The sequence below is a fragment of the Magnolia sinica genome, chromosome 2 (genome assembly GCF_029962835.1).
Source record: "Magnolia sinica isolate HGM2019 chromosome 2, MsV1, whole genome shotgun sequence".
Taxonomy (NCBI): domain Eukaryota; kingdom Viridiplantae; phylum Streptophyta; class Magnoliopsida; order Magnoliales; family Magnoliaceae; genus Magnolia; species Magnolia sinica.
In genome coordinates this window covers 29,855,000-29,870,425 of record NC_080574.1, presented here as the reverse complement: position 1 = coordinate 29,870,425, position 15,426 = coordinate 29,855,000, and the positions used below count along the sequence as shown (strand labels likewise).

General features: G+C 40.2%; 1 protein-coding gene across 4 annotated transcripts; it reads right to left on the bottom strand.

Moving 5' to 3' along the window:
- Nucleotides 1–807: 807 nt before the first annotated feature.
- LOC131236849 (heterogeneous nuclear ribonucleoprotein Q-like) lies at nucleotides 808–15,189 on the bottom strand. Of its 4 annotated transcripts, none has more exons than XM_058234335.1 (13): nucleotides 15,023–15,189; nucleotides 14,697–14,920; nucleotides 13,951–14,621; nucleotides 13,538–13,627; nucleotides 13,204–13,446; nucleotides 12,305–12,526; nucleotides 2,834–2,945; nucleotides 2,570–2,743; nucleotides 1,795–2,057; nucleotides 1,614–1,704; nucleotides 1,465–1,517; nucleotides 1,233–1,333; nucleotides 808–1,134 (listed from the first exon to the last, which is right to left on the bottom strand). In XM_058234335.1, the coding sequence occupies exons 2-12, from the start codon at nucleotides 14,893–14,895 to the stop codon at nucleotides 1,265–1,267; spliced, it is 2,187 nt and encodes a 728-aa protein (XP_058090318.1). In that variant the 5' UTR covers nucleotides 14,896–14,920; nucleotides 15,023–15,189; the 3' UTR covers nucleotides 808–1,134; nucleotides 1,233–1,264. The 4 variants fall into 4 exon arrangements, with proteins under 4 accessions (XP_058090318.1, XP_058090316.1, XP_058090317.1 ...); XM_058234333.1 differs by having other exon boundaries at nucleotides 808–1,123; XM_058234334.1 differs by having other exon boundaries at nucleotides 1,253–1,333.
- Between the last annotated feature and the right edge of the window lie 237 nt (nucleotides 15,190–15,426).

The following is a 15,426-nucleotide window of genomic DNA, read 5'->3' as shown; positions in this document are numbered from 1 at the left end:
GGAAGTAGGTTCCCTCAGCAAAAGCTGTGAAGTTCCCTTAGCAACGTCACATGACGCACTCGTAGTAAACCACAAAATTCCATTTCCAGGTCACCCTTCATTAAGGCAGATCCCTTCACTATATAAAGACACTGAAAAGGATAATCTTTTTGGCAAGAATTTGAACTGCAAATAAGTGTGTTTTGGAGGCACCAAGCAAAATGATTGCATTCCAATTTATCATTTACTTGTCTCCTCCAGACAAGCATAAAACAAACCATATTTGGAATCTAGAATTCAAAGGTAAGCAGGGCAACCTGAGTATTCTGAATAAAATCGAGATACAGATCCAATATGTTTTCCAGAGTACAAGAATGCGTCAAGAGAGCCCATGATGAAATCCATACCCCACGGCATAATGGCTGATCAAGTCATACTTGATATTAGTAGCATATTCAGAATAAAGTCAACTGTTAATCCCCTTTTCATTTTCAATAAATTGAACAGAAACAAGTTTAGAGTAAGACCATTCATGCTCCATATTCAATTCCATCAAACTAAAGTTGCTTGTTTAAACACCAAAGAAACTGTTTCAATGTATCATACTCACTACCACAATGGCAGCTATGATCACAGTTGATCACTCTAATAAGACCATTGAAGATGACCAAGCTTTTGGATCTTCGCCATAAAACAAGAGCAATGCCTTCAATGATTTCCTATATCAAGGAATCATAACCACCAAATTGGTTTTCTCAAGTGCTTCCACAGCATATCTCACCAAGATAAAACCACCAAATCAGGAAAACAGCAGTCAAAATCTCAAGGTTGATTTTAACATTCCCTATTTGGATGTCCCCATTTGATTAATTCCATGGACAAACAAATACTTGAGAAGTCTACCATGCAATGGTTATCCAGTGAAACCTCTTCAAAATCTTTATTGGCTTAGCCTCTACAACAAGCATATGCCTATCTGGAAAGTTCCTATATAAGATAAAACCTAGACCAGACACAAAATAATTCAGCATAAGCAGCCAGCAGAAATTCATTTGTTAACCAAACCGCAAGGACCGCGATTAGAGCCAATTATGTTTGCCTTCTCAAATGGTGAGCCAATAATTCTGCAATACCATGCCCGCATCTGCAAGACAACTATCAGGAAACATTAAAAGAAAGTTAAACGATAATAAAAGACATATATATATATATATATATGGGTGGCCACATTAATGCGAAATATGGAAACTGATGGTGAAGTATTTGATGTTACCGAAAGCTTGGTCTAATAGTAGTACCCACGCCCCATTGAGCGTTGACTCCCATAAAAAGACGAAAATGAACTGCCACCATACTGTAGAAAGAGAAACAGGAAACAATATAACCAGTAAGCAAAACCAGAACCAGAAATGGGGACATGTAACACCATTTTACTGAAGCACCATCAAATGGAAATTAAGGTGAAACTATAAACCATATACTTACATCTGAACCATAGTAATCATGCGAATAAAGACCACCACCAGTTCCCAAAGTATCTGGAAAGGATATGACAGCACGAGCGTAACATTATATACTGAGTGATAACAAAATATTCTGCAATCGGGTATGTGCTTATGGAAAAAGTTCCAAACCTCCGTAATGTGTTTCACGAGCTAGTGGATCAGGATAATCATAGCGAGGGCGTAATCTGCTCGCAGGCTCATAGTAACCAGATTCATGGTCCTGAACCCAAAATATGCAAGTTAGTTTTGAGACAATGAGAAATAAAGCTCAGATGATACAGCAAACCAAATTGAAAACTCCTCCACTAACCATCATAGAAAATGGTCGCTTTACACCATGCCCACTGCCATCATGCAAATAAGAGTCATCTTCAAAGTGTCCCCTACCAAATGGTCTGCCAAAATCTTCTTCTGGAGAAAAAGGATGATTCCTAAACTGGAAAGGCTTCCCACGGCCTCTGCCGAATGCACCATGCATGGGCCTATCCAGATCAAACCTTGAAGTAGCACCCCGTCGTACAATTTCATCACTAGACTCCCCAAAGCTCCTCCCAAAAGAACCCCTTCTTCCTCCTGCTCACGAACAATTAACAGTGAATGGCATGATAATACCAGCAAGCAACTGCATCCTATCACAAACTCAAATTGCACTCCTAGTACAGATATTTCAAGTATGAAGAATAGTTTGGGATGCATTTGGATGTACCCTGCCCCAACTGAGACTAATATATTCGCAGAATGGAGAAGGTTATTTGTTCCTATGCGCATTTGCATGATGCAAAAATCAAAAAGCAAATTAGGTGGAATATGGTTTCACCTTACTTCTCCATACCTAACCAACGAAGTCGAAAAACAAATTAGGTGGAACACGGTTTCACCTTAGTTCTCCACCCCTAACCAATGCCACAGACTCATGACTGACACTGACAATGATTTGTAGCCCGCTTAATGTCACTGTGCAGCCCCAAATTCTAGGGAATGGATAGCCATCCATTCTTCCATAATACTTAGACCACTTGTGATCTAGGCGACAATCCAAATGCACATTTAAGAAAATCACCCTAGTTAAAAGATCTTAAGATCACCTCGCCCACCAAAAGGACGTTTTCCGCGAAACTTGGGCTGTGAGCTTTCCAGATCATCGCCATCTGGAAAAGAAAGCCTTCCAGTTCGACCACGGCCACGTGGATGTGGAGGACCCCTGCCACGTTGAAAGCTCCCCCTGTTAGAAGGATGCCCACCCCGACCAAATCCTCTCCCTGAAAAGCAACAGAAAAGAAATTAACCATGAACATGAGATTAGGAGTTAAGAACATTTCAACACTTGACCCAAAAAAAAAAAAGCTTACCAAACCTAGAGTAACCACCACCAGAGCGCCCAATCCGAAACCCACCTCGCATTCCACCCTTAACTGCCTGAGTTTTGGGCAAAGGATTTGCAAGTCGAGCCTTTGCTCTTGTCTGGTTTAAGATGGAAGTGATAAAAAATGTACTCCATTAATATTGAGGAAAATGCATAGTTTATCTGAACAAAATGCAGTCAAACAATCTATAAGTTTGTGTGTGTGTGTACGGAAAAAGGTACTCATGAACACATTCCTCAGAAGAGATTACAATGTTTCTTAAGAACCCCACAAAACATAAATAGCCTGTGAAGATGAAGAATTTTCAAAGATTTGTCTTCATGAAAATAACCATATCTGTACGGGGGCAGGTCTCAGTCGTTCTCTATCAATGATGACAAAAAGCGGGAAAAAATAGAACAAAAATGCCAGGCAAACAGAAACCATATTTTCTTTTGAAGGGTTGATTAATTAATTAAAAAAGAGGGAAGAAACTACAGAGGGTGATGATGAGGGATCATCACACCCCAAAACTACATAATCAGCATCCCCAGCACTCTTGAATTTTGATCCTGATCTGCCCAACCAAGCAGACTCCCTCAGCTTTTTGAAAAGCCGCATCTGCTGTTGCAGCCTTGTTGCAAAGAAGTCCTATTATTTCTTTCTTTAAGACCATAGGCCTGCAAACAGTGTCAGACACTGCAGTGATTTTCTCCCTTTTCCCCCTTACTAGCCAATGCCACGCCTGGAAGAAGACCTTAAAGTACCTCACACCACCCAATGAACCCCAAATAAGTGAAAGAATCTGCACGATAACTACCTCTCATAACTACAACGCAGGAACAGATTATCCAACAATTCTTCGCTGCAAAGACGAATGATACAAACATTTGCAATGGGCATATTTCTCTTCCACGTGTTGTTGACTGAGAGAATGTTATCCTTCCCTGCAATCCAACCAAAAGCAACTAATCCCGGAGAATCCAAATACAACCAGATCTGTTGGATCAGGCCACTCGCAGTTGTAGAACCACCTACAATCATAGAGTACAGGGACTTCACCGAAAACATCAGACTTTTCAGAACTCCACTTCCACACATGAGTTTCCCCGGGCAAACAAACCAAATGTTAAGCTTGTCCATCAGCAATACAAATTCCTCAGTTTCCTCATTGTTAAGGCACCTATGGAAGATATGTGTCCAAGACCACCTTGTACCCCATAAACTCAAAACACTGAAATATCTCTACCTCTTTTTCCAGCACCACCTAGAACAGGCAGGCAAACAATTGTTGAAGAGTTCTTTCATCACCACAAACATCCTTCTAGAATCAGATTCATGATCTGTCCCAACTTTGTGAGTTATAGCTTCAGAGCAAGATTCTTCCATCCTTCCCACTGCTCTACACAAACCCATCAGTCTATACTAGAGGCCCCTCCAAGTTGAGGACATTTATGTAGCTTTAAGAGATTCAAATTTGAATCGCTGTTGCTTTATCAGGTCACACACGCATGCACGCACAAAATGCTGAGCTGAGCTGAGCTTCCTTGCCTCAAGAAGTCTTCCTAAATTCTAATCTTTGAATCCTCCCAGAAGGCCATTGGAATAGAGATGTAAAGGACCAAAATGTTCAAAAGAGTTTATCAATGAGGGTGATGCAGCCCCCAAACGGTAGATACTAGTGCTTTTCCGTTCTGAAAATTTCCTCTCAACCTGTTCTATGACAACTGTCATATCTTTTCTTTCTTTTGAATGATAACTCAAATATATTGCACAAGAAACAACTATAAAGGAAAAGGAAAAAGGAAATAACGAGCATTCTTCCCCAAAGATGCTAAAAACTCCCCCAACAAATAAAATAAATCTCAAGACACACTGTTTAAAAAAGAATCCCAAAGAAGATAAGGTCTGATAAGGAGAAATCCCAATAAAGGCTTGGGTATAAACAGACCGTTCTGAAACCATACTCCAAATTCTCTTCTTGGGGGAATCAATCAGGGAATCTCTCTTCAAGAACTCTGCAATTCCTCTCTTTCCAAATTCCCCTAAGCAATAAGCATACACTCATCTTCCAACAAGCCACCTTAGAACTAAAGGGGCCTTTCACTCAAGCCCAAAAATACCTCCATGATAGGAGCACTGAGGACCCAAGATAGCCCCAACAGATTGAAAAAGAAGTTCAATACTTGAATAGCTACACCACAATGCAGAAAAAGATGGTTGACATCACACTATAAAGAAGTTTCATACTTCACTCAAGCCCAAAAATACCTCCCTAGACATCATACACACATTAGGGATAATGAGATTTCCCTTCTTGAGATAATTAATTGTGAGAATTTTATTGGTCATTGCAATTCACACCAAGGTATTCCATATCCGTTACGATACAGCCGTAAAGGCCAATACGTATAGGTAATGGCCGTGATTGTTACACAACACAGAGGTGAAACAGGGCAGTTAGTTTTTTGGAACCATATCGGCTATTACAGGGGATTTAACGACCATTACCCCCGTAATGATTGAAAAACAACCACTTCTTTTTTGTATGTAAATCCATTTTTTCCTTATTTTTTTTCATTTTTCTCATTCCAAAACTTTCCTACATTATTCTACAGCAGATTTTGACCACTCGTACTACAATTTTTAGGATAAAAATAGTAGATTGAAGCAACTTAGGTAAATAAAAGCTCAAAAAAAAAAAAAAAAAAAAAAGGGTGGTATATATACATTTTTTTTCCAATTTCTAATTCTAATACTTGATTGTGATGTGTAAACATTAGAGACACATAACCATGTTCATAAATTCATCAGATAACCCAATACAACACTCTCACCAAAGAGTGGACCGTTACGCCACCATAAACATGTTCAAAACAAAAACAAAAAATTGAATAAAAATTTGGAATATTTACATTATTCTATATTTTCTAGATATTTTTCCAGAAATTTTCAAGCAAAATTTTTTTTTGAACCGTTACAGGGGTCTTAACAGTCGTTACAACCCGCATATCGTTCGTTACGACAGATACTTGTATCGGTAACAGTGGTGACTGTTACAACCACCGTTACCAATACGGAATACCTTGATTCACACAAAAGCTTAGACTCCTGGCAAAAATAAAAAAATAAAACTTCCACACATCAGCTAGTGGAGAAGGGGCCTTGCCTCTAGTTGATTACGAACCAAAAAGAGAATTTAGGAGAAGATTCTATTTTCCATCCATTTCCACACTTTTTAATCTTCTACCTCTAGGTGGATATTTGAATCATACAATTTCCCATGAGTCTACTAAAGGATCATATTTCCCCATCATTGATATTACCATAAGAAAAGACAAGTTCTAAACCACCACACCACTAATTGACTAACAAAAGTCCACAACTTTTGCATTCCAATCAATAGGAATTGAGTATAATTCACTCATAACAGTCCGCAAACCTTGCATTCTTAGCGATAGAAATTAAGTACAATGCGGGAAATGATGTTGCCAAAGAAGACTCCTCGAGCCACGCATCATGCTAGACACTCACCCTACCTCCTCGACCCACATTAAAACAAATGTCATCTTTGCAATCTTTCCATTGCATTCCTAATCAAAGATGCTAATTCCATACCACATTTCCGAACTCATACCCAATCAAGTTCATAACATTTCCTGCATATAGCATTCCTCAACACAATCGGCTCCTCGCTAAAACTCCACCACCCCCAAGAAGGGCCCAATTTCCGCTCTAAGGTCCCGTTTGGATTCATGGAAAGGGAAGGAAAGGAAACATTGCTTCCCATGAAACTAACTTTCAATTGCTTGTCAAGCCTTTCTTTGTGGGAATTTGTGGGAAACACCATTTCGCACTTTCTATCTTTGTTGAAAAATAAACAAATTTAATTTCCCACCTCCAAGGCATTTTCCCCCGATGGAAGGAAAATGGGTTTTTCAAGGGTTAAGCCCAAATGTGCCACATCCCATTTTGCTCACCTCACATATACTACATGAGCAAATGTGCCAAATGAGCCATTGTCCATCTTCAATTATGCCCCACACATTGTTTGGAGTATCCTCGATATTATCGAAATATCTCTGATATTATCCCTATCTCCAGCTTAGCAATACATATAATATCGGTAGTCTAAAAAATTCCAGGTATCGGTGATGTATCGCTAAGTATCACCAATGTATCGATATCACCAATCTATCGCCAATATTTTATATGTGAATTCGTCGCTTGTATCGCCACTATGTCGGCGATATTTCGATAATATCGCCATTGTATTGATATCGCCAAAAATATGTTTATTAAAACTTTCCATTTCAATTTTTTTATGGGCGCATGGTTATATGCAATGTTCAAATTGTCAACGATAATATCAATCCTACCACACAATATTATCCTTATCACAACACGGGCGATATCAAGGCCACGATCTTTCATTTCCTTTCCGGTTATCGAAGATTTCTCAGCAAAATAACGTGTTGTTGATATTGTGAAATATCGATAGATATTTGGATGAATGTTGGAATGGTGGTTGGATGGATAGATGGGATGAAAGGGGTGGTTGGACCGGTTTCTTATGACAGCATATGCTTTTAAGCCCCCACTAAATGGAAACTTATTACGTGTGCATTCCTTTTACAATTTTTTTTATTCCTAAATATGCAAATGTGTATTTTAACATCTCCTGAGGTTTCGCTAAAAAGATCGACCGTTTTCCCCATGTTTCCCCGCATTTTCGATTATCAACGATATCAATATTGTTTCCATATCCCCAACCAACGAAATTTGTAGCGATACTGATACTTTGAACATTGGCCCCACACGTGCCACATGCGCCACATGCCACCATTTATCTTCTCTTGCACCCCAAGTGAAAAGCAACCCAAATGTGCCCAGTGTTGTCATATGTGATCGCATATGCCATTTTGGGGGCATAGATTGCATATGCCATAGTGGCATATGCGATTTTATGACTAGTGGGCATTATGCCATGGCATATGCGATTATGCGATGGCATATGTGATGATTTATGTGATTATGCAATTGCTTATGCGATTATGCGATTGAATATGCGATTATGCCATCACTAATGTGATGAAAAATGTAATTTTTTTGGAAGGTTGTTCGATGGCATATGCGATTATGAGATCGCATATGCACACAGGCCCCTTGGGTTGCATATAATCGCTTATGCTATTTGACAAAAATCCATATGCCAATGTGCCACGTGTCACTATCCATCTTCTCTTGCGCCCCACATGCTAATGTGCCACATGCCCACATGTACCACCATCCATCTTAGGAAGCGTTTGGCACATAGTATTAGATGGGATTAGGTGGGATGGAATTGCATTTGGTCCCGTGCAAATTCCATCAGGCGTTTGGAGAGGACGGGAAGGGTTGGGATTAGGTGGGATGGAATTGCATTTGGTCCCATGCAGGATTTCCATGGATTTTGAAATCCATTACACATGTGGGCTGCACATTGATGCATGTGCTTTATCCATGCCGTCCATCCATATACACGTGATATTCTGGTTATATACGTGTACAAGTGACCGACATGTGTTGTGAATTTGGTTCATTGATTATAATTCCATGGTCCGCCAAACGGGGTTTTGCTTAATCCAGTGTTTTTCCATAGTAAGAAATTTATCCCAAACATGGGGATTGGATGGCCAAAATACCATGGTATTTCCAGACATGCAATCATTGTGCAATAATGGTGTTAATCCCATCTAATATAATTCCTACCATTTACTCCCACAGACCAAACGGGCCCTTATCTTGCTCCCCACATTCACAAAGCACTCCGCATGTGCCATCGTCCACCTTCAATCATTCCAAATATGCCACATGTGACAATGGTGCCAATGTGCACAAGTGTTGCCATGTAGCTTCAAGTGCCCACATGTCAAATGTGTCAGTGCATGTCTTGTGTCACATGTGCCACCATATAAGCTTCAAGCACCTCACATGTACCACGTGTGCCACAATTCAGCTTCAAGTGCCAACGTATGCCGCATATGCCACATGTGCCACTAGCCATCTATTCTTCAAGCATCCCACATTCCCAGATGTGCTAAGCTAGCACATGCTAGTGACTACCTAGAATTTTCTTCCAAGAAAATTTTTTGTTTTGCCAAACAACAAGTTTGAAAATACAGCCTAAATTTCTAGGAAAATGTTTTGAAAAACGAACAAGGAAAACAATGTTTCCTTCCCATAGTTCCAACAAATAAAGTTTCTCAAGAAACACTATTTTCTTTCATATTCTTTATACAAGTCCAAGCATGCCCTAACTTTACCCAACCCTAAAGCATCCTTCCCTCTTTGATTTTTACAATTCTCCCACTTCAATAGGTGAAAACTATGACAGTCACCCTTGCCTTCCCATAAAACGTCCCAGTATAACTTATCAATTTTCTTCCCTACACTCGCAGGTATCTTGAAAAGGGATACGAAATATACAAGAAGGTTGTATATGGCATATTTAATGAGCATTATTCTACCATCCAAGGGACAGGTAGGATTTTTTTTCCACATGCTAATCTTATCCAGATCATTCCCCTTCATTTTTGGAAGACTCTCAATCCTTCCAATGATAGGATTGGAAAATGGTGCTGATGATTTATCACCTAAGGGAAGCCCAAGGCATTTAAGTGGAAGAGACATTCTACTACACCACATACAATCAGCCAGACTTTGAACTTCTTCCACACAAACCACCACCCTTTCTATGATGCTCTTTTTCAAATTCACTCTAAGGCCCAAGAATGCTTCCAAAAGATCAAAGAATACTTCTAAGATTTTTCACCTGCTTAAGAATCATACCACACATAATAAGAGTATCATCAACAAACAAAAGATGATATATCAAGAGCTCAGAAGCTGTATCAAACCTCTTATAAGAACAGTGTTACCCAACCTCTCAGAAGCATCTACAAGCGTTCTGACAATTGAACATAGAAGCAGAGGAAGCGGATCGCCTTGTCTAGACCTTCGGAGCTAGAGAAGAAGCTAAAAGGAGATCAATTCACCAATACAGAAAACAGTGCCAAAGATAGACAACTCTTTATCCACCTTGCCCATCTTTCCCCAAATCTCATTCTTTTAGGAGAGTATAACAAAAATCCTAATTGACATGGTCATTTATTGGCCACAAGCATATCATCTATTGTCTATCTTCCCTCCACAAAAGCCCCTTGAGTTGAGGAAATAACTTGTCTCATGACCTCCCTAAGCAGTACAAGAGGCATTAAGGGATGATTCTGTGAGCTCCTCCCACTAAAATGATCAAAATTCATTAAATGTTCAGGCAGTTGTCCAATGTGTAACAGAAGTTTGAGATAAGATGACAGAACCTTGCCTACCATGCACCTGATATTTTTCAGCCAAACTTTGCACGTCCTCTTCCCTCCAGTGAATCCCTAATAATTCATTGTTTTTAGTATAGTCTTCAAACCTTATACCACCTTGAAGCATCTCAGAGCTTTTCTCAAATTTCTATCTTAATGTCTCTAGAATTGTAAAATAGAATCATATTTAAAAGAACGTCCACATGAATCATTCAACATTTCAATTGGATATCTAATCATTCCCATCTATTTGGGCTTGCTTTGAAATTGTAGATTCTCGTGATCCAATGTTTTTCCCATCTATTTGGGTTCGCTTTGAAATTGAAGATTCTTGCAAGTTTCATGATCAGTTGCCCACTAAACGAACCACCTTTATCTTTTCCCCGGGCTTTGGAACCAATACTAGAAGGGGCTCACAATCACACTACTTACATGCCAACAACTTCCTACCCATTATTGATTCCCGGCCCAACTGTGCAACACGAAACACCAAATTGCCTCAAATCAAAAGTTCCTAAGATCCGATCGTGCAAACCGGAATGCTGGGCTGATTTAATCGGGATCTCTCAAAAATCCAGATTTGAGAAGGTTGTAGAACTTTTCACCAAAGAAAAATAGAAGATGCCGAGGTTTTGGGACAATCCATACAACCCACTCGGTTAAACTAGTGTTCTCTGAATTCGCCTCTCTAGTCTCTACTAGGACGAAAAATTGAAAAACTTCAAGTTGAACTTTAGTCCACTAAAAGCATGATGAGAATAAAGGCTTTGAAAGGGCTTCATATGGCCATGACAGCAAAAGTGGAAGCCCAAATTAAGCAAAATACTCCAAATGCTCTTAATCGTTGGTAATTTCACAAATAGCCCAAAGGTGAGGGTATCTTAGTCAATTCACTTCCGAAAAGAGACAAGAAACTTAATATCCAGAAAAAACTTAAGATAACACTTACCACCATGGTCATGTGGGGCCCCCTTTAGCTCATCATCTGTACACATGTGGGAACAAATCCCTGATTGCATCACCAACTATTACATGCAAGCTGTCCCAAAAGGGCAAGCAAGCAAAGTAAGGTCATTGAGGGTTAGTTGCCAAGCAAAACACCAAGCAGATAGAACCTACAAATGGTAAAGGTCATGCTCGAGTTGGTTGCTCAAAATAGCAGGGAATCCACCATTACGATTACCAACACAATCAAATGCCAGGTATATATGGATCAGAAAGTTCTTTTTTATCAGAAAAGAAAGCACCATAATGATGACTGATCCAAACGGTTATTAAGTGTTAGAAATCGGTTTCAACATATGGCACAAAAAATTAGAAACATACAGATTAATAACTAATCACCAATCACTAAAAATCAGGAAAATTTCAAACAATATGCCAAAATCCCTAAATGTAGACAGAATTCCACAGCACCAATTCCTTGCTAGCTACAGCTTTGAGCATGTAGAAAGATCCCTCTCCTCCAGTTGACAAACACATGCAGAGAACAGACTAAGTGCAAACTGCAAAGACAATGCATTTATGGCCAAAAAGACATCACAATTTACAAAAGAAACCACTAACCAAATCATGCAGAGGTTGCAAAGTTGTTCGACAGCATCCAGCAAGACACAACAAGAATGGAAAGGAATTGAAGAAAGAAGAAAGAAGAAGACTCATAGAAAACAAACATCCACACTTAAGCATACAAAACAGATAGATAATTTCTTTCTGGCAGTGTTTCGCTCTAACAGCAAATGCAGAGTGGCATAACAAAAATATAGATATCAGGAGGAAAACCGAAGTGCCTGTGGGAAATAATATGTACTAAAACAACATATGGAGCTTAAGAATTCATCTTAAAACAACAAAACATGCTAAAACAGTGCATTGAGGAACATTTGGGTGATCCTGCTCTGTAAGGATAACTGTGTCCCAGTTCTTATCTTACGAGTTATGCCAGGCTGAGAAAGCAGGAAAATTAAACCCCACTTATTGCAGGTTATGTTTCCTGAACCACCCCCAAAAGCCAGGTGTACACTATCCACTGTCTTAGCAGCACGAAGCACAATTTTGGTGGGACATCTAAGTTCACCCCAAAATATGATATGCATAAGGGAGAATCAAAATCCATGAGTACCTTTGTCTTTCCATCATCCAGCTCTGTGCTATTTACCCCTTCAATGCAAGCAATAGCAGCTTTGTGGGTTGTGAAGTCAACAAACCCAAAATCCTTGCGCTTGGCAGTCGCCATGTTCCGGGCCAACACAACACGCTCAATCTCCCCATAATCCTTAAACTGCTCCTTCACGCGATCTTCATCCCAATACGGCGGCAGGCCATCCACGAACACTGATTTAACCTGCAAAAGGGATCATAAATACCCACAAAGAATTGAATGAAAAGAGGGACGATCACCTACAATCGGATGCAGATCATCGTGTGCCGTGGCGGCCGTTACGAGGCTGTAAAAGCCGTTACTTAAAGGTAATGGTTACACGTTACGGGATCATAACGGCTGTTATGGAAAAAAATGACCTGTAATTGCTGTTACAACCCTTCTAATGGCCTGTTACGCCCCCCGTAAAGGCCACAACGGTCCGTTATGGAGCAAAAATATATTTTTCAGTTTTTTTTCATTTAAAAATAAAATAAAATAACCATAAAGGCCGTTACGCCCCCCGTAAAGGCCATAACGGTCCGTTATGGAGCAAAAATATATTTTTCAGTTTTTTTTTCATTTAAAAATAAAATAATAAAAAAAAAACCATAAAGGCCGTTACAAGGGCTGTAACGACCGTTATGGCCCATCTCGTAAAGGGAAGGGTAGTGGCCGTTTCGGCCACTGTTACCATTATAGAATACCTTGATGCAGACAACACACAACTCTTTCTTAGCCCATGAAATATATGAAATTTTCAGGGAAATTTTGGAAACATTAACAAAGAAAATCTGTTGGAGGTTAACCTACAATCGGTTGTATGAGTTCATTCCTTGCAGTTAAAAAAAACCGACCATCTACAGTGAAAAATAACGAACCTGGGCCATAATCTCTGGGTCGGGATCACGTAATGGCTCCGCAAAGGCCACTTTTGCAGTCCTCTCAGGATGGCCAAAAATAACATCAGGCTTCTGGAGCCGCTTGTACGCAACCATTGCATCTGCATGGCAAGCAAATTCGAGAAACGCGAAACCACGGCTTAACCCTTCATTTTTAGCATCACCCACTAAAGTAATATTTTCAACATCATCAACTCCGTACTCCTTCAGCTTTTGTCTGATCTGTAATTTCAAACGAGAAAAAAGTTGGCAAAAAGACGATATACCTCCACAACAACAAAGATGATTCACAGATTGCAGTTTCAAATCTCACAGCCTCTTTTGTCCATGTATTGCAAATGTTGCCCAAGAACAGCGTATCATTGTCCTCACTCGGAGCGGTGCCACACTGCTTCCCACGTATCTGCCAAGGAAAATAATCAAAATTGCAGCTTTACAAGATATATGCCCACATTTGGATGTCCCTTCAATCCCAGTTTTGAGCAGATCAAATGCCTTTTTGAGTTAAAATTTGTAAAGGAAAGGTTGTTAGGGGCAATGCATTTTTTTTTGGAAACCAGATTAAGTGCATTTCCACAATTAGAAACAGCATCATTCAAATTCCTAAAAGAAATGACGCAACTTGTGACTTGTTTCAATGTTTCAATCCCGCCAAATATGCCCTCTAAACCGTGAATAAAATGAGAATTGATAGGATATAAGTAACAAAAGAAACGATGATCATACAACAGGTGATTTTAATTCTGATAGAGCACGGTCCGCCTGCTCCTTAGTAGCAAACTTCACGAACGCAAACCCCTTGTTCTTATTCGTCAGGGGATTCCTAAGCAGCCGGACTTCGACAATTTCTCCGACCTTCTCAAAGGCCTTCTTCACGTCATCCTCATTGGCATCTCGATCCAAACCTCCTACAAATATCTCCAGCTCTTTGTTCTGCTTTCGTTCCTTGATGGCATCCGACATCTGCATCTGCTCCTCGTCCATCGCCCTGACTTCTTCTTCTTCTCTATCCGGCTCTGACACATCATCTTCCATGAACTCTTCATCGCCAGGCTCTTCAAATCTCTCCCGCTCTCCATACTCCACTATCTCATCACCAATCCCGCTTTCGGGTTCCTCTGCAGGATCTTCTTCAACCTGCTCCGCATTATTTTCAGGCTCTTTCATAACTTCAACGGCCACCAGTCCATCATTTTCTTCCTCCTTTGCAGCATTTTCTTCCTCCTTTGTTGCGCCAGGTTCTTCTACCGTCAGAGCTTCTTTCTTCAAAGAAGAGACATCTTCACCTGCGGTTTTCACCGCGGAGGGAGATTTGGTTTTCCTGACTGTTTTCTTCTCCGTGGATTTGTTTTCAGCCGCCGGAGTAGCTTCTTTTAAAGCACTCGCAGTTTCTTCCGCTGAAATTGAGAAAAATTAAAGACGGAAGAGTACGTTACAAGCAATGAAACTAGGGTTTGGAGGTCTCTCTCTACCTTTGGACTTCTGAGCGGTTTCCGGTGTTGATTTCTTCGCAGTATTCTTGGATGGAGGAGTTACAGTAGTTGCAGGAGCAGAAGCCTTCGGCGTGGATTCGGATTTCGTTTTGGGAGTTTTCTTAACGGATTCTTTCTTTGATGGTGGTGTCTTCTTTGTAGGGGTTGGTTTTGTAGTTTCTGAGTTTTTAGTCTTCATACTAAGTGTAGGGTAATTTGCAAACCTAAAAACGATTTTTGGTGGCGAAAAATCAGTGAAGAGCGAGACAGAGAGACAGAGAGACAGACAGACAGACAGAAATAGATAGATAAATGGAGGAACTGACCTGAAAGTGCCTGATGATGGAAAGAGAAGCGTTTGGAGACCTGATACGATTGAAAGATGGAACTGAAGTAAAACAAGGTGAATAGAAAGAGGGAGGGTGATAAAGCTAGGGCTTGTCAATGGGCGGGCTGAGCCGCGGGCTTTTGAGCTGTTCAAACTCGGGCCGGGCTTGGCCTGGAATATCAGTCCAGGATCTGTTTAGGTCCATGAGTCCGCCTGTCCATTAGGTAAGGGAATCAATGTTGTCCAAGTGACAATTTACTAAGGAGAACGATTGCCTCCTCCGGTGGACCCTATATAATGTTTCTGTGAAATCCACACTAATCAATGGGTACGTCGCTCCCATTTAGCCTACAAACCAGATATTAGCCTTGCATGTTATTCAAGTGGACGACACTATTGCAA